General features: G+C 44.9%; 1 protein-coding gene across 2 annotated transcripts in view; it reads right to left on the bottom strand.

Annotated features, from left to right (window-relative positions):
- The window catches only part of VLDLR (very low density lipoprotein receptor), an 84446-nt gene that overhangs the window by 6910 nt on the left and 54813 nt on the right, over positions 1-22723 (bottom strand). Inside the window, exons 4-17 of one of the 2 annotated variants that reach the window (XM_040417118.1) lie at positions 20573-20695; positions 19045-19416; positions 17218-17340; positions 16985-17107; positions 9819-9938; positions 7421-7546; positions 7155-7326; positions 5709-5933; positions 4321-4439; positions 4073-4212; positions 3846-3987; positions 3724-3762; positions 2939-3001; positions 1881-1958 (exon numbers count right to left, since the gene is read on the bottom strand). In XM_040417118.1, the coding sequence (XP_040273052.1) occupies positions 1881-1958; positions 2939-3001; positions 3724-3762; positions 3846-3987; positions 4073-4212; positions 4321-4439; positions 5709-5933; positions 7155-7326; positions 7421-7546; positions 9819-9938; positions 16985-17107; positions 17218-17340; positions 19045-19416; positions 20573-20695 (1965 nt within the window). Of the gene's footprint in view, positions 1-1880; positions 1959-2938; positions 3002-3615; positions 3763-3845; positions 3988-4072; positions 4213-4320; positions 4440-5708; positions 5934-7154; positions 7327-7420; positions 7547-9818; positions 9939-16984; positions 17108-17217; positions 17341-19044; positions 19417-20572; positions 20696-22723 lie in introns of both variants that reach the window. The other variant, XM_040417117.1, reaches the window with a different exon arrangement.

The following is a 22723-nucleotide window of genomic DNA, read 5'->3' as shown; positions in this document are numbered from 1 at the left end:
TCTTGGGTTTTTACATCCCAGGTGCATTATCTTGCACTTAACATTAAATTTTAGTTGCCAGATTTTTGACTATTCCTCTAGTTTTCCTAAGTCCTTTTCCATTTGGTGTATTCCTCCAGGAACATCAACCCTGTTACAAATCTTTGTGTCATCAGCAAAAAGACACACCTTACCATTGAGGCCTTCTGCAATTTCGCTGATAAAGATATTAAACAATATGGGTCCCAGAACAGATCTTTGAGGTACCCCACTGGTAACAAGACCTTGGTCTGAATATACTCCATTGACTACAACCCTCTGTTGCCTGTCCCTCAGCCACTGCCTAATCCATTCAACAATATGGGAGTCCAAGCCCAATGACTGCACTTTATTGATAAGCCTTCTATGTGGGACAGTATCAAAAGCCTTACTAAAGTCTAGATAAGCGATGTCTACTGCACCTCCTCCATCTATTATTTTAGTCACCCAATCAAAAAAATCAATAAGATTAGTTTGACATGATCTCCCTGAAGTAAACCCATGCTGTTTTTCATCTTTCAATCCATGGGATTTTAGATGGTCCACAATCCTCTCCTTAAGTATGGTTTCCATTAATTTCCCCACTATTGATGTCAGGCTTACTGGCCTATAGTTGCCCGATTCCTCCCTACTACCTTTCTTGTGAATGGGCACAACATTTGCGAATTTCCAATCTTCTGGGACGACTCCTGTTGCCAGTGATTGGTTAAATAAATCTGTTAATGGTTTTGCTAGTTCACCGCTGAGCTCTTTTAATAGCTTTGGGTGTATCCCATCAGGCCCCTGTGACTTATTTGTATTAATTTTAGACAGTTGACTTAGAACCTCTTCCTCTGTAAAGACACATGCGTCAAAAGATTCATTAGTCTTCTTTCCCAACTGAGGTCCTTCATTTTCCTTTGTAAAAACTGAACAGAAGTATTCATTGAGGCAGTCAGCTAGTTCTTTATCTTCTTCCATATACCTTCCTTTAGTTTTTAATTTGGTAATTCCTTGTTTTAGTTTCCTTTTTTCATTTATGTATCTGAAGAATGCCTTATCGCCTTTTGTCCCTGACTGAGCTAATTTCTCTTCTGCCTGTGCTTTAGAAGCTCTTATAACTTGTTTGGCCTCTCTCTGCCTAATCTTATAAATTTGTCTGTCATCCTCGTTTAGTTTTTTTTTTTTATAATTCCTAAATGCTATCTTTTTGTTTTTAATGATTTTGGCCACTTCTGCTGAGTACCACAGTGGTCTCTTCCTTTTTTTGCTCTTACTGACAAGCCTAATGCAATCTGTTGCCTTCAATAGTGCCACTTTTAAGTAGTCCCATTTCTCCTGGACTCCAATTAAACTGTTCCAGTCTGATAGGGACTCTTATACCACTAATCTAATTTTAGAAAAGTCAGTTTTTCTAAAATCTAAAACTTTTGTTTTTGTGTGGTGTGACTCAGTCACTGTACTTCTAGTAAGCCACACTGACTGGTGATCACATTGTGTTTTGTTTTTCCCAATTCAACCCCATTTGGAATTTTTCTACGGCTTCCCACCACATTTTATGCCATAATTAATGGTGGCATTAGAAAGTACAACCTGTCCCGCAAGAAATAAGCCCTTATACAGCTGTGTGACTGGAAACAAACTTTATGACTCACGGAAAATAAGGAAGAAAAATGAAAACTCAAACGAAAAAACCTCCGGTTACCTAAGGGTTAAAGGGGTTATCCAACCCCTATAATGGGCCCCCCCCCCCCCCCCCAATATGCCCGGGCACCACATACAGGTTTAATTGAAAAACAGAAAAATTACATCTTTATGACACTTAAATCCAATTTGCATAATCATTTGGAACCCGATGCACTTTATATCTCCCAGATACTTACAGATGGGAAGAATTACCCAAGCTGCAGATGCACCCTTGCTGGAACCTCCCTCGTATAATGAGGTGTTACTACTGGCATCTAAAAAGGCAAACACAAACATTACTATATGGAAGCGAGAAATTCAATATGGCAGATAAGCAAAAGCAACCCAAGACTAAAAAGGTGGCCATACGCATTAGTCTAAAGTTGATCAAAATGGACATTTCAATATATATAAAAAAAATAAAATAAAAATATTTAAATTCATTTTAGCCAACTCACAGTCCTGAATTTAGAAAGTTGGTCGTATTTTATAACTTTCCTTCAAAAGAAAGATAGTTTGCCAAAAGCTCTTTGAAACAAGGTTCCCAGAAAGATCTTTTGTCTATCGTCTGGTTTAACTGAAAGTGTACGGCCAGTTTGAACACCTTTACCATACATGTTTTAGACAATATTGGCTGCTAATGTCTGCAAAGCCAGTGTTCATCAGATCATTGTTCAACTGACCAATTTCTATCTAATGTGTATGGCTACCTTAAGATTACTAAAGTGGAAATGGCATTAGTCACAACACAAAACCTTCAGTCTGAATGAGGATGTGGTATCTGGCTTGTGAGACAGGCTCTGACAATTTCCACAAACACTGATAACACATGGATGGGGTGGGGGTTGAGGGGGGGGGGGGGTTGGCAAAAGTCACACCATTATGCCTAGTTATGCTTTCAAGAGAATCCAATTTTCTGTACATTTATAGACTTAAACAAATGGTTACTGTAATTCACTTTTTTTTTTTACAAGGAATATGGCACACTTCTGTGAAAAGGCGAGACAATCTAAAAATTAGAGGGTAATGCAATTAAGGTGGCTACACTCAATAGCTGTTGGCTGAATCGGCGGTCTGTCAACAGCTCTCTCCCATCTCCCCCCTGGCTCCCCTATACACAGATATTAGTCCTGGCCAAACATGTCTGTATGCTATAGGGAGAATGGAGAAAACTTGACCACATCTGAATTAGGTCAGGACAGTTTATGAAACTTTTTACCGAAATGGTAGCTATAGAGTCATACTAAGCACTTACCCCCTGGAAGTGCTTTGCCAGGATGCAGTTCTGTAGGGGTGGCAGTATGGTCTTCTTTACTACCTTAAAACAAAGTTGATTTTCTTTTTAAGTAAAGGATTACAAAAAGTTATTAGGGCCAGACAAATTTCACTGCCTGGAAAATATGTGATATCACCAGCCATAATACATGCTAGTGAACAATATAGTACAATGCTCATGAAAGTAAAGTACACCACACCACTAGGAAAAAGCACCAGCCATAAGGTAGGATATGCCAACCTACAGTCCCACAGTAATCCCTGCCAGTGTGACTGATGCCAAAAAGTAAGACAGTCAAGGACCTCAACACAAATAGATGTAAACCAATGTGAACAGTAATTTTCAAGTTATGCTGTGCCAAGTTGTACTGTACATGTTACTGATAAATGTCAATGAGTAGTGGACAGACGAGCACTGACAGTATACATTTAAAAAGGAGATCAGCTGGAAAACCACTTACAAACAACAATAACTATGGTAGTTATGGTATGGCAGTCATGTTAACCAACTGAAATTATTGGTCAACGCCTCTACAAGTGTTTTTGCAGCAGGCATTTAGCAGGGTCAATTACAAGACATATCCCAGTTGACTACTCCACTCCAACTACCAATTTGTGACAGATTTGCATGCATAATGTCCAAAATGTACACAATACCTCTTCTACACCGTCGATCGTCATAAAGTTGCAAGCCATCAGGGCACACACAGGTATATTTTGGAGAGCGATCATTTATCTGTGGAGCAGGCAGGCATAAATACTCACATCCGCCATTGTCAAGTCTCTCGTTACACCAGTTTTTTCCTGTTAAGCATCAATTTGCATTAAGGGTAAAGCCTCATTTTTTTACACTATGAAATAGACCAGAAATCCAGAAAGCACATTACCTGGAGGCTGGATGAGTTCATGATAGACAATGATATCATGAGCATCGTTTAAGTTGTTAACTAAGGTTTCCAATTCTTCCCCTGTAAACTTATTGGCCCCATAGATTGCCTCATTCTCACCATCAATCCAATAGACCCTGTCCTGGAAACAGAACATATTTATATGTACACAAGTGGTAAAGAGCAGTAGAAATTATCTTGGCAGGAACTGCAAGTCTAACTATTACCTCAAATATAGTAAGTGCAAGAGGATAAGCTAAAAATTCATAAGATTTCAGGATAATCCGCCGATCTTGTCCACTAAGGTCCACGCTACAGAGTTGATGCAACTTCACATCAAGCCAGTAAAGACGACTTTTTATCAAATCTAAAAAACAAAAAAACAAATGAACCCCACAATCACCAAGTTAGCCAACCCTGTACCATTAAAGGACTTTTACGACTCCATAACTTACAACTATTACAAGATATTTACCCAACACAATGCCACTTGGTCGCTGGATGTCAGTTGTCACTAGTTGCTGTCTGTCTATTCCATTCATTCCAGCTCTCTCAATTTTTGCAGGTTCGCCCCAGTCTGACCAATAAATAAACCTTGGAAAAGGAAAAGGGGAAAAAAAAAACACATCAGTTACAGCGCCAACTTACTGTAGTGACCTAAACCAGCGTTTTCCAACCAATGGTTTAGAGGCCACAAATAGCCCAGCATCTGGAGCTGTTATGCCATGACCACAACCTAGCACCAAGGTCAAAACCATAACTGACAGTTAAGGGCAAGAGCTGTATTGCCAGGATAAAATCTATTGCGGTCCAACACCATTATGCAGAGTCATGCTTAGAAGTAGCTTGTATACTACAATTTAGAGCACAGACCCTCCAACTTTGCATATATTTCTAATGTAGCAAGCTAGATGTTCATTAGATATTAGTGTAAGTGTTTAGCAGAGTACTAATATCCTGCATAGCACATAAAGAATCAAAAGCTACGGATTTTACAGCGGAGGATTTGTGGAGGTGAAACACCTCCAGTCAGACTAAGATACATTAGCTGTTTGGCCTAAAAACAGTTCCAGACCCATGTATGCCAGACAGGCTTTAGAAGAGCAGCACTGGTACAGGTACGGTAGAGCAACGATGCCACAGCCTGCTCAGTGCTGCCAGAAGCAATTCTCTACACCAGTATACAAGAGTACGAATTCTAAAGTGCAATGGGCACCTGAACTTAAGTAAAAGGTAATGTACATTGCAAAAATTATTTTCATTACATTTAGAGCAGGTTTTAATAAAGTGTGTGAAAGTTTAGGTACACTTTACGCTGGGTTCAGACCTGAGCGTACTGGATGGAGCGCTCTGTATGCGCGATTCTACGGGCGTCTCACATACGCGGCTCCTGTGCAAGCGAACGCCCATTGTCGCGCGTTCCCGGAAGTCTATGTACAGGAACGCGTGACACTACGCCCCAAAGAAGCTCTTGTACTTCTTGGGGCATAGGGCGTTTTACAGCGCGTTCGTACGCGCTGTAAAACACTCAGGTGAGAACCATTCCCATAGGGAATCATTGGTTCTTGCCTGTTGAGCGTTTTACAGCGCGTAGGAACGCGCTGTAAAACGCTCAGGTGTGAACCCAGCCTTAATGCAAGTCATGGGCACATTGTTAGAGATGATGCACTAACGTCAAAGGGAACAATGTGATATGTATTGTTCAGGCGCAGCAGGGGAATTGGACATATGCTATCAATTTCTCCCTCATACTAAATTACAGCAAAAGTGCACTCAAATATAAGTTGGCCAAAGTAGGCAAGCCCTTTAAAGCAATGCCCACTGACTGTTGTATTGAATAAGCAAATTCTCAGTTTTACTCACCCAGAAATTGGATCAACAGCAATAGAGGACGGATCTTTCAAGCCAGTGTTGAATAGCACTTTCCTTTTTGACCCATCAAAGTTTGAAACTGACACAGTCTTTGATCCAGTATCGATCCAATAAATGTTCTTGTAGATCCAGTCAACAGCAATGGAAGCTGGACTATTGAGCCCATCTACAACTTTTATATGGCTTCCTATTCCATCACGGCTATCAACTGAGGCGCTACAAGATAGTAAGAGATGATTTTAGATTCCTGCAACAAATAACAGCTAAAGATTAACAACTACAATTCCCAATCTGTTGTATTAGGACACTTGCCCAGAGATAAGCAGAGATTCCACAGTAAATATTTGCTCGTCTGTTACATATGCTCTGTGGATAGAGACATACACCCATTTTCAAAATAGGTGCAAACGGAAGCAAATAAAAGCTGAGGCTCCTACTGCACTAAAAGAATAACTTGAACTCACTAAGCTCTGCTTCACTGATTAAATGTAATCAAGGTTAGACCACAGTGATATTGTACAAATTGCATAGAAACCGCTCCAGATTACCATTTATAGTACTGACTGAAAATTGTATTTTAGCGGAAAATTTCTGCATGTACTGCAGATTGTAAGTTCAGGCAGAAGTTTCATTAGTTACAGAGTTTGGGTGGGGAAGATTAGTCCATTTCCTCAGGTGTAAGTGGTGACATGAAAATGCCAAGCCCCATTCCTTACACATAAGTAGAAGCGATAAAGGCACCTTACTACAAAGTTGACAGCCAAAACCAAAGACGGTTTAATAACTTTAATACAGTCGTACAATGAGAAATGTTCTGGTTCTTATGCCAGTCCCCATGTTACCCTAGAGAGCGGTCCGTGGTAACCCGGCCAGGATTCCTGCTGACAGCAGGAGCGCACGGTGTCATTGGTTGCCATGACGCCGTGCGCTTCATGCCGCCGCTGCTGCTGTACAGTGATACATTCGTATAGATCATACCAGTGTATCACTGTATAGCAGCGGCGGCATGAAGCGCACGGCGTCATAGAAACCAATGACGCCATGTGCTCCTGCTGTCAGAAGGAATCCCGGCCGGGTTACCACGGACCACGGCCGTGTGCATTCGGCCTAAGGCCTCATGCACACAACTGTAGTGTTAGTACCTGTCCGATTTAGTTTTTTTTCTCAAAATGGTCTGGATGCATTTGTTTCTATGGGACCACAAAAAGTGTGGACTGCATATGGATGTCATGTCCATCCTGCAAATTTTAGAACATATCCTAATCCTGTCAGTTTTGCAAACAAAAATAGCCATTTCTACAGTTAGCAATGAAAAGATACAGTATGCACAGGGCTGGTATCTGCATGCTTTCAAGACCGCAGAACATACGGTTGTGTGCATGAGGCCTAAGGAAATGCAGGATAATATAGTTGAACGATTATCACGAGTTAACATACCGAAATATTGACTTTTGAATAGTGTCAGCCCAAAACAGACCATGTCCAGAGATATCTGCATCAAGTGCTACGGTGTTTCGCAGTTGCTCTACTAGCTGGATATATTCCTTTCTTTCAAGTCCAAACTTACGGATATCCCTGTGATTTGTGAATATCAGACAAGGTTCCCTTCCTAAGGAGAATAAAATTATCCAGTTGAAATAAAGTCAAGTAGCACACCATCTTTTTCTGGAGGTCTAGAAGTTGATGACTCCTCCTAGACTCACCTACTGCCTTGCAAACACCAGTTGAAAGATCCATTTGATAACCTTTGCTGCATTCACACTTGTATCCTCCTTTCAGGTTGACACATATCTGACTGCAAATTCCTGGATTTTGACATTCATCAATATCTACGAAAAACCCACAAATTACAATATTTAATTCTTCACATTTTACACTGCACAAAAAACACTTGTGCTGCTATTTGGTGTAACCCAAGAACAAAAAGGTATACTATGGTCAAAGATGGCTTTTGGTATTTAAGAACCCAGCTTACTAAAGATACAAACTGAGCGTCACGAGTGTAAATAGCTCCAGAGCAAACTGCAATCACCTGTCTGCACAAGTGAAATTTTTTTTTTCAATCAAATCGTTTTTTATTGTTCAAATAAAATTGGTATATCACAATACATTATGTATCTCAATTTTCTTGGAGTTTTCTCCCCTCCGCATCACAAATATACACAATTATAAAAACATTATCATCTGACCATATATTTAAAGGCTATATAGACCTTCAGAGGCAATTTTGTTATGACAATTTTACTCAGCTAAAAATAATTATTTTCAATTGGTCTATTAAAAATAGAGCCATGCTGTCAAAGGGTTAACAATTTTTCTAGCTGTGTGACTCCTACTTCACTTTGTGCTGTCATCCAATGACCCTCAATTACCAAGAGGTCAAACACTTTAAGCCATTTTTATCAGTAAGATAAAGATTGAGCTTTAATGAGATCTCTGCCTGACTACTTTTACACTCACGTTTTGGCTTTCAGTTTGCAAGATCCGTTCAGGGCTCTCACAAGTGGTCCAAAACGGATCAGTTTTGCCCTAATGCATTCTGAAAGGAAAAGGATCCGCTCAGGGCCGGTGCAAGGATTTTTGCCGCCCTAGGCAAGATAAAAATTGACGCCCCCCCCCCCCCCCTTATCAGATGATCTGCCCATATCATGTTCCACCCCTTTCTCAGTTTTTTAATTAAAAGAACTGCTATGTTTCCCTTAGGGTTAATCCAGCTTCTTGTAGCTGTCTTTTTGCGGAAAGGAATTGCGGGCCCATACAACGTGCGGCCCCGATCTGGAACTGCGGACCCGGATCCGCAATTCCGATCCTGAAAAAAAAATAGAACATGTCCTATTCTTGTCCGCAATAGTGCCGGCAATGTGAGGTCCGCAAAGTGCGGAACGCACATTGCCGCTGTCCGTGTTTTGTGGATCCGCAAAACACACACGGATGTGAGGTAAATTAGTTTCCAATGTAGTATTAATAACTAAACAATTCCATAATAAACATATTGCATTGTCTACTTACCACCAGGACAATAAGATGGTCTGGTCTCTGGCTGCAGTCTGGCTCTGGGGACTCCCTTGTCACTCGTTATTCTCCCCCCCCCCCTTGTCACTCATTCTACCCCCACCTCTGGTGTAGCGTGGCCGAGCTCTGTTCGATCCGCGGTACAGGAGCATTTGTTTCCTGTACCCGACCGGACTGACAGGAAGTGCACACTAAGTGAGCACTTCCTGTCAGTCCGGCCGGGTACAGGAAACAAAAGCTCCTGTACCGCGGACCGAACAGAGCTCGGCCACGCGACATTAACAACAACACAGAGCAGGATTCTTTAAAGCGGCAAGCGCTCAGCCTCAGCCGCTCAGGCGGCGCCGCATGAGGGGCGCCGCCGGCCGCCCCCAACTTATATAAGCAATTATTATTTTTATTTTTTTACCGCAACGGGCGCCCCCTGCTGCATGGCGCCCTAGGCGGCTGCCTAAGTCGCCTTACTGGTGGCGCCGGCCCTGGATCCGCTCAGAATGCATCAGTTTGCCTCTGATCAGTCTCCCTTCCGCTCTGGAGGCTGACACCAAAACACTGCCTGAAGCGTTTTAGTGTCCGTCTGATTAAACTGAGCCAAACGTTTTCTCTGACACAATCTGGCACACTAGAAAACGGATCCATCTCCCATTGACTTTTAATGGAGTTCATAACGGATCTGTCTTGGCTATGTTACAGAATACAAACTGATCCATTCATGACAGATGCATGCGGTTGTATTGTAACGGATCCGCCCAAAATGCGAGTGTGAAAGTAGCCTAAAGAGAAAGAAAATTCTGATCCTGCTAGTACAGCTTCTTATCCCTCCCTGTACAGAGAAAAGGGCTCCATATTTTTAATAAAGACCATTTAAAATAATGTTTTTACCTCATAAGTACAATACAATAAAATGCCCCCCAAAGTTGTACTTAGCCTTTAAGTAGGTAGATAATTTAATCCACAATAAATTCTGAACCTGCGTGTTTAGCGCGAATGGTCTATCTACAGTCACCAACAGAGGAACATAGGAGTTTCCAGCATACTGTCATTACTTTTTACGTCATATGACCAATGTAAATCATGGCACAGACTTACCTCCACATGTTTTTCTGTCAATCAATTCAAAGCCAGCTGGACAGTCGCATTCATATCCAACCACCAAGTCACGACACAAATGAGAGCAGCCGCCATTATTCAACAAACATTCATTTAAATCTAGAATAAATGAGATTTTAATTGTAGCCTAAATGCATTTTAAGGTTGCCTCATATCAACTTGGTTTATAAAGAATTAAACTACAGTAATGCTCTAGCAAAGTAATGCTTTTTTTTTTTTAACAGTTAATGTTCCAAAAACAAAAAAACTGAGGTGTGCATTTTAAATGCTCATAACCAACAAGTTTTTGGAGAAGCCCAGTTAAGACAACTGAGAAGAATGTCTTACACAGGTTCTGGTTGGAGCTCAATGAAAGCTTTGAATCTAGACTAGAGATGGCTAACATACCTGGAGGCAGAAAAGCCAAGCCATGGCTTTCAGAGCCTGGCTACGGGTGATTGCATACCATACACTGCAAGTTTTGGGTGTGGTGAGCAACATGCCAGTTGAATTAAGACTTCACAATATTAACATCTCACATATGCCAGAGGCTGTAATTCTTTAACAGGAAGGCAAAGGCTGGCACACCGTTTTAACCACTTTAACAGAGGCAAATACTATCCCGCTGTTATGTGCCGACTATCTAAAGTTGCATGGGCTAAGTTCACATCTGCATTCGGCAAATCTGGTAGTTCGTGTTGAGCGAACTTGCAATTTGCAAGTTTGACGTTCAGGTTATTTAAGAATTCCGTTACCAAGTACTATAACAGAATCCTATGATGGCATGCATCACGGAAGCTTTAAGAGGCATTCCATCATAATAGAAGTCTAAGGCCAGCAATTACTACATGTTGGGTCATGAGTAGTGTTGAGCGAACAGTTCGAGCATAGTTCGGGTCCGTACCGAATTTTGGGGTGTTCGTGACACGGACCCGAACCCGAACTTTTTCGTAAAAGTTCGGGTTCGTCGTTCGGCATGTATTTTGGCGCATTTTGAAAGGCTGCAAAGCAGCCAATCAACATGCATCATACTACTTGCCCTAAGATGCCATCGCAGCCATGCCTACTATTGGCAAGGCTGTGATTGGCCAAGTGCAGCATGTGACTCAGCCTCTTTATAAGCTTGTGCGCACGTCGGGACGTGCTCACTCCCGATGTGAATAGAACAGGGTTAGACGCAGCTGATGCTAGGGCGAGAATAGGCAGGGATAATTGAATAACTGGAAGCAAATTTCTCTCCTCCACCTGTGATTCATCTGAACAACTGCAGCTGAGCTGCTTTTTTGATAGGGATTGTCTATTTTTAGAGTGGCCAGAGTGATTTTTCCATCCACATGTACCTGGGCTGACCGCCGGCCGCCATTTTGCGACTTGTAGTGCTGCAGCAGAAGCTGCCACAGTGTGCATTCCAAAGCTCCAAACAAGTCAGACATCTACACCTGGGATTCAGACCAATAGCGATTTAGCAGCACAGTCTAGGCTATTTTTTTTAAAGGTTGTGCAGACCATTTTGTGGCACATGTTACTGGGCTGATAGGCGGCGGCCATCTTGGGACTAGTGCTGCAGCACAATCTCTCCCAACGTCCATTAATCACTTGTAATAGTGGTCTGTGCCATAGAAATCCTACATCAGGGACTTGGGTGTGCTTGTGTCACCCCTACTAATACCAGTCCACCTGTAATCCATACAGTGAAAAGCCATAAAGTATTCCAGTGAGGGAATTTTTTTTTTATTTAAAAAAGGCCAAGTTAGTTTATCTGGCGTTCAATATACTAGATACAGTTAGGCCTGCGTTTCATACATCTGGAATTAGCAAACTAATGTGCTGGGGTTGGGAAAACATATGTACCCATACTAGAATCTGTCAAAGAAAGCGGTACTCACATATAACAGTCATTCCATCTGTAATCCATACAGTCAAAAGACTGAAAGTATTCCAGTGAGGGGATTTCTTATAAAAAATAATATATTTCATTGTGGTGCGAGTTGAATCGCAACAATGAAGAAAAATACTATTAAGGGACGAGGACGCGGTCGTGGTGGTGTCCGTGGAGCCTCTGTTGCTGGTAGAGGACGTGGCCGTTCGGCCCCAGGCGCACACAGTAGGGAACGAACTCCCTCAACTAGCCGGCAGAATGTACCGCAATATCTCGTGGGGCCCAATGCCGCTCTTAGGATGGTAAGGCCTGAGCAGGTACAGGCATTAATCGATTGGGTGGCCGACAGTGCTTCCAGCACGTTCACCACATGGTCTTCCACCCAGTCTTCTGTGGAAAGCGCACAGGTGGCACCTGAAAACCAAGCCCATCAGTCTGTCACATCACCCCCAAGCATATCAGGGAAACGGTCTGAGCCACAAGTTATGCAGCAGTCTCTTCTTCTGTTTGAAGACTCTGCTTCCAGGGTTTCCCAGGGGCGTCCACCTAGCCCTTCCCCAGTGGAGGAAGACATACCATGCACTGACGCACAACCACTTATGTCTCCAGATGAAGAGGACATGGGAATACCACCACAGCAGAGTCACCGACTCTCTGATGATGACGAAACACAGGTGCCCACTGCCACGTCTTTTTGCAGTGTGCAGACTGAACAGGAGGAGGTCAGGGAGGGAGACTGGGTGGAAGACGATGCAGAGGACGATGAGGTCTTAGACCCCACATGGACTGAAGGTCGTGGCGATGACTTTCACAGTTCAGAGGAAGAGGTAGTGGTGAGACCGAGACAACAGCGAAGCCAAAGAGGGAGCAGGGGGCCAAAGCAGACGAGCCGCCGCCCCCAGAGTTCGCCTGCTACTGGACATCGCCAACAGGGACCCAGCCCCACAAAGGCAGCTTCAAAGAGTTCCCTGGCATGGCACTTCTTTAAACAATGTCCTACCGACAAGACCCGAGTGACTTGCACGCTCTGCCATCAGAGCCTGAGGCGAGGCATTAACGTTCTGAACCTCAGCACAACCTGCATGACCAGGCATCTACATGCAAAGCATGAACTGCAGTGGGGTACACACCTTAAAAACCAGGCACTCGCTGAGGCTCCCCCTGCTCCCTCTACCGCTGCTGCCTCGGCTTCCGCCTCGAGAGGAATGTTGCCACCTGCCGAGCAGCAAACAGAGGATGTGCCACCGACACCACCACCACCGTCAACTAGCGTCTCCACTATATCACACAGCAGCGTTCAGCTCTCAATATCTCAAACCTTAGAGAGGAAGCGCAAATTCCCCCCGAGTCACCCTCGAGCCCTTGGCCTGAACGCCAGCATTTCTAAACTGCTGGCCTTTGAAATGCTGTCATTCCGGCTGGTGGACACAGACAGCTTCAAACAGCTGATGGCCATGGCTGTCCCGCAGTATGTGGTTCCCAGCCGCCACTACTTCTCCAAGACAGCCGTGCCTTCCCTGCACATGCAAGTGTCCGATAAAATCAAGTGTGCACTGCGCAACGCCATTTGTGGCAAGGTCCACCTAACCACAGATACGTGGACCAGTAAGCACGGCCAGGGACGCTATATCTCACTAACTGCACACTGGATGAATGTAGTGGCGGCTGGGCCCCCGGCGGACAGTTCCTTGGCGCACGTCCTTCCGCCCCCTAGGATCGCAGGGCATCATTCTCTGCCTCCTGTAGCCTCCTCCTCCTACTCGGCTTCCTCCTCCACTGCTTCCACCAGCTCATCCGGTCAGCCACACACCTTCACCACCAACTTCAGCACAGCCCGGGGTAAACGTCAGCAGGCCATTCTGAAACTCATATGTTTGGGGGACAGGCCCCACAGCGCAAAGGAGTTGTGGCGGGGTATTGAACAACAGACCGACGAGTGGTTTCTGCCGGTGGGCCTCAAGCCAGGCCTGGTGGTATGCGATAATGGGCGAAATCTCGTGGCAGCTCTGGGACTAGCCGGTTTGACGCACATCCCTTGCCTGGCGCATGTGCTGAACTTGGTGGTGCAGAGGTTCATTCACCACTACCCCAACATGTCAGAGCTGCTGCATAAAGTGCGGGCCGTCTGTGCGCGCTTCCGCCGTTCACATCCTGCCGCTGCTCGCCTGTCTGCGCTACAGCGGAACTTCGGCCTTCCCGCTCACCGCCTCATATGCGACGTGCCCACCCGGTGGAACTCCACCTTGCACATGCTGGAGAGACTGTGCGAGCAGCAGCAGGCCATAGTGGAGTTTCAGCTGCAGCACGCTCACGTCAGTCGTACTGCCGAATAGCACCACTTCACCACCAATGATTGGGCCTCCATGCGAGACCTGTGTGCCCTGCTGCGCTGTTTCGAGTACTCCACCAACATGGCCAGTGGCGATGACACTGTTATCAGCGTTACAATACCACTTCTATGTCTCCTTGAGAAAACACTTAGGGCAATGATGTTAGAGGAGGTGGCCCAGGTGGAGGAGGAGGAGGAGGAGGATGAGGGCTCGTTTCTAACACTTTCGGGCCAGTCTGTTCGAAGTGGCTCAGAGGGAGGTTTGTTTAAGCAGCAGAGGACAGGTTCACAAGTCGCCAGCCAAGGCACTGTACTGGAGGACGAGGAGGTGGAGGGGGACGAGGATGACGCAAGTTCACAGCGGGGTGGCAGCCCAGGCCCATCACTGGTGCGTGGCTGGGGGGATACGGTGGACGATGACGATACGCCTCCCACAGAGGACAGCTTGTCCTTACCCATGGGTAGCCTGGCCCACATGAGCGAATATATGCTCCAATGCCTGCGCAACGACAGCAGAGTTGCCCACGTTTTAACGTGTGCAGACTACTGGGTGGCCACCCTGCTGGATCCCCGGTATAAAGACAATGTGCCCACTTTAATTCCTGAACTGGAGCGCGACCGTAAGATGCGCGAGTACAAGCGCACGCTGATAGAGGCGCTCTTGAGAGCATTCCCACATGTCACAGGGGAACAGGTGGAAGGTGAAGGCAGAGGAGTGGCAAGAGGTCGCCAACGCAGCTGTGTCACGGCCAGCTCATCTGAGGGCAGGGTTAGCATGGCAGAAATGTGGAAAAGTTTTGTCTCCACGCCACAGCTATCTGCACCGACACCTGATACGGAACGTGTTAGCAGGAGGCAGCATTTCACTAACATGGTTGAACAGTATGTCTGCACACCCCTCCACATCCTGACGGATGGTTCGGCCCCATTCAACTACTGGGTTTCGAAATTGTCCACGTGGCCAGAGTTAGCATGTTATGCCTTGGAGGTGCTTTCCTGCCCGGCGGCCAGCGTTTTATCTGAACGCGTATTCAGCACGGCAGGGGGCGTCATTACTGACAAGCGCAGCCGCCTGTCCACAGCCAACGTGGACAAGCTGACCTTCATAAAGATGAACCAGGCATGGATCCCACAGGACCTGTCCCTCCCTTGTGCAGAGTAGTCCTTATTAACTGCCTAAAACATGTCTTGTTGTGCTACGAGCCACTTCTTTATTTGATACAAATTTTATGAAACCCACAGTTGAATGAAACTCTTCTCTGTCTGGGCGCCGGGGCCTAACCAGATGAAAGTGGCCGGTTAAACTAACGGGTGACATGAAGCCATAACCTCTGCCATGCTACCTCTGTCTTCTGTCTGGGTGCTGAGGCCTAAGTCAAATAAAGCGGTCTTCTGCTGTGCTGGGGGATATGAAGCTAATCTCTGACCTCTCTCCTCTGTCTGGGTCCAAAGGCCTAAATCACTGAAAGAGGCCTTCTCCTGTGGTGTGTGATATGATGCCAGAATATGTGCTGTGGGGCCTCTCTCCTCTTCCTGGGTGCAGGGGTCAAATAAACTAAATTGTGGCCTACTCCTGTGGTGGTTGATATGATGCCTGATTCTCTGATGTGGAACCTCTCTCCTCTGTTTGGGTGAAGGGGTCAAAGTAACTAAATGGTGGCTTCTCCTGTGGTGGCTGATATGATGCCAGAATATGTGCTGTGGTGCCTCTCTCCTCTTCCTGGGTGCGGGGGTCAAAGTAACTCAATGGTGGCTTCTCCTGTGGTGGCTGATATGATGCCAGAATATGTGCTGTGGTGCCTCTCTCCTCTTCCTGGGTGCGGGGGTCAAAGTAACTAAATGGTGGCTTCTCCTGTGGTGGTTGATATGATGCCTGATTCTCTGCTGTGAAACCTCTCTCCTCCATCTGGGTGTAGGGGTCAAAGTCTTTCAAAGTCGCCTTCTCCTGTGCTGATTGATATAAAGCTGATGGTTGTGCCATCTGACATGGTTGCCAGGGTCTGATTCAATGGGGGCCTACTCCTGTGGTGGGTGATCTAAATGCCTGATTCTCTGCTGTGAAACCTCTCTCCTCCGTCTGGGTGTAGGGGTCAAAGTCTTTCAAAGTCGCCTTCTCCTGTGCTGATTGATATGAAGCTGATGGTTGTGCCATCTGACATGGTTGCCGGGGTCCCATTAAATTGGGGCCTACTCCTGTGGTGGGTGATCTAAATGCCTGATTCTCTGCTTTGAAACCTCTCTCCTCCGTCCGGGTGTAGGGGTCAAAGTCTGTCAAAGTCGCCTTCTCCTGTGCTGATTGATATAAAGCTTATGCTTGTGCCATCTGACATGGTTGCCGGGGTCTGATTCAATGGTGGCCTACTCCTGTGGTGGGTGATCTAAATGCCTGATTCTCTGCTGTGTAACCTCTCTCCTCCGTCTGGGTGTAGGGGTCAAAGTAACTAAATGGTGGCCTACTCCTGTGGTGGGTGATATGATGCCTGGTTCTCTGCTGTGGGACCTCTCTCCTTTGTCTGGGTGCTGTGGTCAAAATAATAGTAAGTGACCTTCTCCATTGGTGGGTGACTTGAAGCCTGATTCTGTGCTATGGGACCTCACTCCAATTAATATTGTTTAATTTTTATTTATTTTATGTTAACTCATCATTTCCCTATCTACATTTGTTTGCAGGGGATTTAACTACATTTTGCTGCCTTTTGCAGCCCTCTAGCCCTTTCCGGGTGTGTTTTACAGCCTTTTTAGTGCCCAAAAGTTCGGGTCCCCATTGACTTCTATGGGGTTCGGGTTGGGGATGAAGTTCGGGTCGAGTTCGGATCCCGAACCCGAACATTTTTCGAAAGTTCGGCCGAACTCGTCGAACCCGAACATCCAGGTGTTCGCTCAACTCTAGTCATGAGTAATTTTAAAAAGGCATAGCTTTAAAAAACAAAACAAAAAAAAAAACACACAACAACTTACTACACTCCTTTGCAGGTTCGTCGCTCCAGTCTTTGCAGTCATTTTTCTGGTTGCACACCTTATGTATATCGATGCATTCCCCAGATTTGCACTTGAATTTGCCGGATCCTGAACACTGATTGACTGAAGATGCCAGTCAGTACAAGGGAAATGAGGAAGAACTGTGAGATAGGCACTTACTGCTTTACTGGACAGACAACACTGCAAATAAAGCCACTTTATTATGTGCCCACCATTTTTACAGCGGATTTCGTCAGTGCCATCAAGGCAATCTCTCACACCATCGCATTGCCTAGAACCATGTATGCAGTTCCCATCCTCACATTTAAATTGATCTGGCTGGCAGGTACGAGAGGCTAAAAAAAAAAAAAAAAGTTACTCAGGTTAGAGTTAAAAAAATACAGCTATATGACATTGTTCAGTGGAGGATTTTTTAGTAGATAAAGTGCCCATCAAAGCATAAGCAGACCAACACTTTATAGGGGGAAGTGAGAATTCTGCATTGTTGTGCATAATTTTAGAGATCGATTTTACATTGCTCTTGCCATTTTGGAAAAGTGGGTGGGAATGTAGGCATGGTTAGCCATGTTAATTACATGTACTCCAGATTTAGCGATTTTTTAACAAGTCACAAAGAAAGCACACTTACTCCAGTAAAGTGGCATTAAAAAAAAAAAAACTGGCATAAAATATCTACACAGAAAGGTATAATTAAGAAGTTGAGCTAAATTTATCCAACACTGTGCAACTTCTAACAGAGAAAAACAGGCCTCAAAGATTCCTCTGAATTCTTGGGCTGCTTTCAGATAGCATTTTAGCCCTCCGCAGGTCTTTGTCAGGGCTATACAGCTGAATACCTGAAAACTGTATTCAGATTTATATCTTGCATGGCACATTGACCTATGGGTTACTTAGTAGGTTAAAGGAGTTTAAAGGATTCATCTTTGGAATCTGTTTCACCATTGCTTTCTGGAATGTTAGACTGTGCTATTCCGTCTGGCTATCACACTATTCTGTCCAGCAAAAAGTGCCAGAAACAGAAAAATAGGAGTACATAAATACTTTAATGGGTTAATCTGAATTCAGAGTCAATACACCATTGTCGTATGCGTCAGAGTTTGTTTTTGTGATGGACAATCCCCACACAACGGAATACAGCCTCCTAAGAGTTTCCCAGAATTTTACCAACCCCTCTTCATCCTAGGTCTAGCTGTAGAATGAGCCAGCGGAGAACTGACTAGAGACCCTACAGGGAAACTTCCTGGTGGACCAGCACCCAAGAGTTTTACTCACTGCCGCTGGCCGGGTAGATGGGGATCTGGCACTTAAAGCTGGGAGCGTTACTTTTGCACCTAGACAGTGCTCACAGGAACCCTACTAAATTTAATTCTATTTCTGTCAGCAGGATAATCCAATTGAATACTGCAGCAGGGCACAGAAGCCCATGGCTCTCTGCCCTGCTGTTCAGTCAGGCCCCCATATGAGGCACTGTACAAATTGCAAAGGGAAGCAGGATGGAAGAGGCCTGCACCACAGTTGGCAACTTGGAATTTGTGCTGTACTATGACATTGGTGACCTCGCCCTTCCGTGTTGTTTCGCTTCTATCAATTTAGACCCGCCTACAACATGGGGGCTACATTTAGGCTTTTTTTCCCCAGGGCCACTTTAAGTTCCCAGTCCAACCCTGGAATAAGCCTTCTCCCACTACTTTCCCTTCAGTAGGAGACAAAAGGTTAAACCCAGCCCTTTGCAGAACCACAACACCTAAAGGGCATTTGTGTCTGGCTTCACACGCACCGTATGGTCAAGTTTATACCCTGTGTACCTTTATCACTTATTTCCAGCTCACATTTTGTTAGCCACACATCTCTCCCTTGCATCACAGTACAATGGCTGTATGGGGTCCTTATGGGGACAACTAAAGTGCTCCAGAATCTCAGCACTTGCTCCCACTGATCAAAACCTTTGATATATTGCTATGATTTATTTTTTATTTTTTTAAATGTTCTGCAATCCTTTACGAATTTTCTATTAAATGAAAAACAAAAAGACAACTTACGACAATTCATTTCATCACTTTTGTCCTTGCAGTCTGCATCCCCATCACAGCGCCACTTCTTGTGAATACACTCCCCAGAACCACATGGAATTTCACTAAAGGCACACCTTTGGGGTGTGAGTGGTTGGCGCCCACACTGTTCCAGAGACTCATCCGAGTGGTCTGCACAGTCTGCATCATCATCACACACCCAGCTGAGGGGTATGCAGGAGGAGTTCTTGCACTGGAATTCATGAGACCCACATGTGGGAGGGGTGCAGTTCACTTCATCACTACCATCACTGCAGTCTTTGTGGCCATTGCAGTAAAAGCTACTGGAAATACAGCGACCATTGGAGCAAGTGAACTCAGCTGGACTACAGGTCACATTCCCTAGGAGGAGAAAAAAAATAATAAAAACAGACAAATGAAGTGCTGATCACTTCTGTTTTTGTACAGTATATCATGCAGAAGACAGTGACCTAGAGATATCCAAAACCATGTAAGCACTTTCTGAATTAGAGTCAAATCATCCCCTAAGCAGTTTAAGCGGCTAGTGAGGCTGGAAACCGAGGGAGTGCCCTGTTCATTAAGTAGTAAATATAGCACAGCATACTAATTACTAGAGAACCTGTCACCATCAAGATATTCTCCAGCCTACTGACATCAGAAGGAACTGAGCAAATTGATATAGGTTTGTGGAAACAAATTTAGCACAACTTACATTTATTGAAACCCCTGCCCTTTTAGGCTTCGGGATCCTGTAGACCATCTTTGTGATTGACAGTCTTGTATAACGCACATACAGCTGTCAATTACTGATTAAGGCCTGCCCACTGGACTCAAGGTGAGTAGAGATGTCAGTAAGTTACCCCAAATCCTCCTACAAAGCTATTGATTTATAGCGCGACGCCCTCACACAGAACTGTATACACACACACACAAACAGGTTCTCTTTAAAATAAACACTAAATTTGCCTGCCCCCCTGCCCCCCCAGGAATCTCACTCACAAAACGAGCGAGCACTTCTATGGATAATCCACTTAAAAGCTTGCAAATGTCCAGTACCGCAAAACTTGGCAAACAGTTAATGAATTAATCAGTGTCTTCAATAGGAGACATGCAGCAGTGCCCCAATTTTAACCCCAGCTGGATGCAATCCCCCAGGCACAGCTACATATTTCATATTGTCGCCAAGTCAGCTGAGGAGCCTAAGAAAATTTTAAAACCATGTCAGCAAAATCATTTTCCACTTCACTGCCATACTGTGACCCCGCTGGCAGTGAAGACTGCTAAATAAATGATGCCCAGTTAAAATACTCATTTGTAGCCTGCTCGTAAAAAAAAAACTCACCCCTTCCCAAATTCCTTTATCTTGTTAGAGTTTACTTTTGAGGTGTTAAAACATTTGAAAAAAAAACAAAAAAAAAAAAACACCTCTTTAGTGATTTATGGGCATGCAGCATAACCGTTAAAGGCTTGGCTGAGGATCAGTGTTGCTCCATGTCTCACAGCTCTCAATTATCTACTACGCCAATCATGCACTTACGACAGTTCTCTTCATCCTCTGCAGTGTCACAGTCCGGGTCACCATCACAGAGCCAAGAGATAGGGATACATTGCAGTGAGCTGGCCCCACAGCTGATTTCAGTCCCTCGGCATGTTCTCATATCTACAATTTAAGAAAAAGCCTATAAAGTGTACGGAACACAACGATTTATACTGGAATACTACAATTCCAAAGTTTATACACATTTACGTGGCATTTTCAGTAAATTTATTAATTTTCCAATTTTTTATTTTTTTTAAATAGAAGCCTGTACACTCAGAAGATGGCTGGCAATCCCGGCGCATGTGCAGTAGTGTGCAAGCGACGGGACCGAGGAAGGCTGGCAGGAGGTGGTGACGTCAGTCATGACATTCCAGTAAAAGATAAACGCTGGACCGGAAGATTTCAAAATGATTCAGGAGCAGTCACGTGACCGTGAAGAGGATCATAGGAAGGGCTGCGCTGTGGAGGGCAAGTATTGGAGTAATAACCTTCTCTCCACAGGTTATGAAGATGGCCAATTTTCAAGTAGGGTCCGGAGAACCCCTTTAAGGACTATGGAGACCTTTGGGCCTTTTATTAATAATGATTGCATTTTACACATTTTTGGCCAATTTTTTTCTATGGGTCCTACAAAAAACAAAAAACACCTATTTTCAGACTCCTTTAGTTCCGTCAGATGAATGCTTATGAAGCCTTATCTCCTGAACTCAAACTTATTTTAAGGCGTCAGATGGAGTGGCAGATTGTTGGGGGAAGGAAGCGTTGCTTCCCGACAGTTGGTTGCTCGTTCAGTGAAGGAGACAGCTGTATTTACATGCAGCGATTTCCTTCACAGTATGAGGATGAGGGATCTCTATAGTGATCCCTCATCCCCATACAGAATCATTGTTTCTGGGCAGCATATTGCCGTTTACCTGCTGCCCAGAATGATGATTGGTGGTGCCTGCATGGACAGGATAACCCGATGAACAATTGTTTTGCTTGTTAATCGGCGGCACATTTACATGGCCAGATTAGCGGGAACAAGCATTCACAGGAATGGTCGTTCCAGATAATCTGGACAATTATTGGTTCGTCTAAATCCACCTTAAAGGCCATGTACACCTTTGGAGGCTTTTTGTTTTATGATTGCATGTTACTCATTTTGGCAAAAAATCATTTTATTCAATTGGCCTCCATTAAAAACTAGCTGAAGGACCTCCACAGCAGCCCACCCCCTTAACTTTGACCTTTACAGCAGCCTTCCCCTTTAACAGTAAGTTTCACAGCACACCACCCCCTTGAAAGTGACCTCCACAGGGACGGGCTCCCTTAACAGTGGCCTTTACAGCAATCTGCCCCTTAACACTGACCTCCATAGCAGACCATCCCTTAACTGTGACCTCCACAGCAGCCTGCCACTAGGGTGGCCAGAGGTCCAGTTTTAGCCCAGACAGTCCGGCTTTCAGACTCCCTGTCCTCAGTCTGGCGCAGGGCCTGGACAGACACAAGGATGTCCTTTTGAACAGCTCACTCTCAGACAGCAGCACTGTGCTGTCTGAGTGTGAGCTGCAGGAAGAAAGTCACCGTCCCTACCACCCCTGAAGCTGACAGTTGATTTTTAACTTAATTTTTTCAATCCCCGTCGGCTGAGTGGGAGGGGGCATGGTCTAACCGGATCAGGGGTGGGGTTTTAAAGGGAACCTGTCACCAAGATTTTGTGTATAGAGCTGAGGACATGGGTTGCTAGATGGCCGCTAGCACATCCACAATACCCAGTCCCCATAGCTCTGTGTGCTTTTATGGTGTAAAAAAACTGGATTTGATACATCTGCAAATTAACCTGAGATGAGTCCTGTCCCTGACTCATCTCAGGGACAGGACTCATCTTAGGTTATTTTGCATATTTATAAAATCGGTTTTTATACACAATAAAAGCACACAGAGCTATGGGGACTGGGTATTGTGGATGTGCTAGCGGCCATCTAGAAACCCATGTCCTCAGCTCTATACACAAAATCCCGGTGACAGGTTCCCTTTAAATTAGTCTTTTGAGGGTGGACACATTGTGGCAGGGGGCGTGTCTAGATGCCTTCCTGCAAGAGTGACGCCCCTCTGGGCACCTTACTGGCTCATTTGCATACCAAATAAACTGGATTTTCAGAGGAT

Source organism: Bufo bufo, chromosome 2, assembly GCF_905171765.1.
Source record: "Bufo bufo chromosome 2, aBufBuf1.1, whole genome shotgun sequence".
Taxonomy (NCBI): Eukaryota; Metazoa; Chordata; class Amphibia; order Anura; family Bufonidae; genus Bufo; species Bufo bufo.
The sequence above is the reverse complement of the archived record's forward strand: the minus strand, read 5'-3'. Positions and strand labels throughout refer to the sequence as shown.